The 2,474-nt window shown below is 42.1% G+C and overlaps 1 protein-coding gene across 1 annotated transcript in view; it reads left to right on the forward strand.

Annotated features, from left to right (window-relative positions):
• LOC106723198 (olfactory receptor 49-like) overlaps positions 1-21 on the forward strand; it is an 897-nt gene extending 876 nt beyond the window's left edge. Inside the window, exon 1 of the mRNA XM_014527082.1 lies at positions 1-21. This exon is cut by the window's left edge and continues 876 nt beyond it. Within this exon, the coding sequence (XP_014382568.1) occupies positions 1-21 (21 nt within the window).
• The last annotated feature ends 2,453 nt before the right edge of the window (positions 22-2,474 follow it).

Below are 2,474 nucleotides of genomic sequence, written 5' to 3' on the forward strand. Positions count from 1 at the left end.
ACCCGTTCATCTACAGTCTGAGGAACAAGCAAGTCAAAGAGGCTTTGAGGGGTGCTGTTGGCCAGAATGGGAGATTCTTTAAGAACCCAAATATCCAATGAGTTCTGAGCACTGGAAGGACAGAAATAATATGAATAGTAAAAGTTCTGTGTTTAGTTGTTATGTAGGTATGCATGGATTGATCTGTTGGTCTATGTATAGACATCTGTTGGCTTCTCTTTCTCCAGTATCTGTCTTTTCTTCTCTATCTACTCTATGACCATTTCTTTTTTCTTCTGGTTCTGGCGATCCGTCTATCACTCCATCTGAAAATGTTGCTTCATGGAGAGCCAGTGGGGAGGGGGCAGGGTTTGATATCTGGTGATAATGGTGGATTTTTACTCATTAATGTTTGCGGCCCTGCCCCTTTGGGGGCTACACATGTTTGCACTTTGACTTTTGTTTTTAACATTTTTATAGTAAAGGTTTAAAAAATTGAAATGCAGGCAGTCCTGTTCAGTTTAGACAGGAGATGCTTGAGGGAAGACACGATAAAGGTTTGCCAAATACTAAATGGTGATGAGAACATAAACATTAAATCCCCGTTTACTATCTCACACAATACAAGATGAGACTAATAGGTAGTAAGCTTAAAATTAATAAAAGGAAGTTCTTTTTCACACAGCATATTGTGAAGGTGTGGAACTCCTTGTCACAGGATATTATGGCAGTTGAGAGTTGAACCAGATTGAAAAAGGAGTTATACAAATTCTTAGAAGAAATGTAGCTATTAAGCATGGGAGCTGGGGGTACAGCCTCTGAATCGGGACTTCTGCACCTGAAATGGAGGCTACAAGTGAGAGAGGAATAGTGGAAAAAACCCTGGTCATCCACACTTCACTCTCCCTTTCAGCATGCACTCTCTGCCATGTTGTGACCCAGGAGACTGGGCAAGATGGAGCTATGGTATGACCCAGGAAATGTCATTTTTTATGTTCCTGTATTCTTACGGTCTCATCCATTCACTCGTCCAAGCATCCACCCATGTTTGCCTGTATTTTCATATTGTAGTATACAATATCTCCCTGCCTTTCTGTCTTTTGGTCTATCCTCTACAACTTTATATGCATCATTTCTCTCTCTCCCTCCATCTCCCTCTCTCTTTCTCCCTTTGATGAAAAGCATCTGACTTCAGGGAACTCATGCCTCTCTGGACCAGTTAGTTTCTAGTTCCACCCTCCTGCCTGACTTCAGACTAAGCCACTTAAAACTACCTCTCTTTTCTGTCACACATAGAAAGTCATTTTAAATGGGCTGCTGTAATCCTCAGGGTTTGGGACTTGCCATCTCACACACCTTTTGAAAGAACCAGAGTGTTTTTCCTGCAGGCAGCCAATGTGTCATGTTCAAAGACAGCACACATGAGAGCACACACATCTCTGCAGGCAGACACAACACTTATCTCCATTAAACAAAAAAACAGCTCTTGTGAGCTTGGATCTTCTCTTCAACAGCACTTGACATCAGTGTTTAACTTTAAATTATTTCTAGACATGTATTTTAAAAGACACGTACTTTTTAGGCAACTGTGTCCTTTTGTGCATAAATAATTTGAACAGGTTTTTGGGTTTTTTAAATTTTTTATTTTGACATCCCCAAAAGTTTGGCAAATAAATCCTGTAACCAGGGGTGAGAATATCTCTTTCTTTATTTTTAACTTCTTTAAGTGCTTGAGTGTGACTTTCAAAGGAACAGGTGGGATTTGCATCCTCTAGTCTCTGTGATGGGCAGCAGGAGTGGGGTACCCAGCTGCTCTTGAAACCCTTTTATTTTTAGAATAATATTAATAATGATAATAGTAGTAATTATAAAATCATAAAAGGAACAGTCAATAGTAAAACAAGTTGGAAAAGATTTTTGTCACTCAAGTGTTTTTATTTTTTCATTTGTCTACACTGCTTATTTTGATTGACGCTCTTAACCACATGATGGTAATGATGTCCACAAAGTAAAAATCCCCAGCAGCCTCTTAATGTCTGCTATTGTAACTGTTGTGCTTTGCATTGGAACAGGGTATAGCAGGAAAGGCCAAGCTGTGTCATGGATGCCACCAGTGACATGGGTGGCCTATGTGTGTGGTGTGCACTAGAGCATGGAGGGGACAGGGAGAAGAGTGACAGACTAGGCAGGGAACAGAAAACAGAGCAGCATATTGGGCAGGGAAGGACTTAAAGTAGCAATCAGGGAGGGTCTGGAGGTAGTTTGTGGCATGCCTGGCAAAAAGGTTTGCCCCCAATGTGCAACAGAATACCTATGGGGCCTGTCAGGGAGGCAGCACCCTCAGGGGATTTATACCACACTATGACAGGGATGATGGGGTGGAAAGGGGAGAGGACTGGGGTCGCCCCTCAGCTTAGGAGAAAGGTGGAGGGTGGCTGGCTGAGAGACTGGGTCAAGAATGGTATGGCTGTGAAATGGTGGGTGAGAGCTGGGAG

Source organism: Alligator sinensis, unplaced genomic scaffold (genome assembly GCF_000455745.1).
Source record: "Alligator sinensis unplaced genomic scaffold, ASM45574v1 scaffold1585_1, whole genome shotgun sequence".
Taxonomy (NCBI): Eukaryota; Metazoa; Chordata; order Crocodylia; family Alligatoridae; genus Alligator; species Alligator sinensis.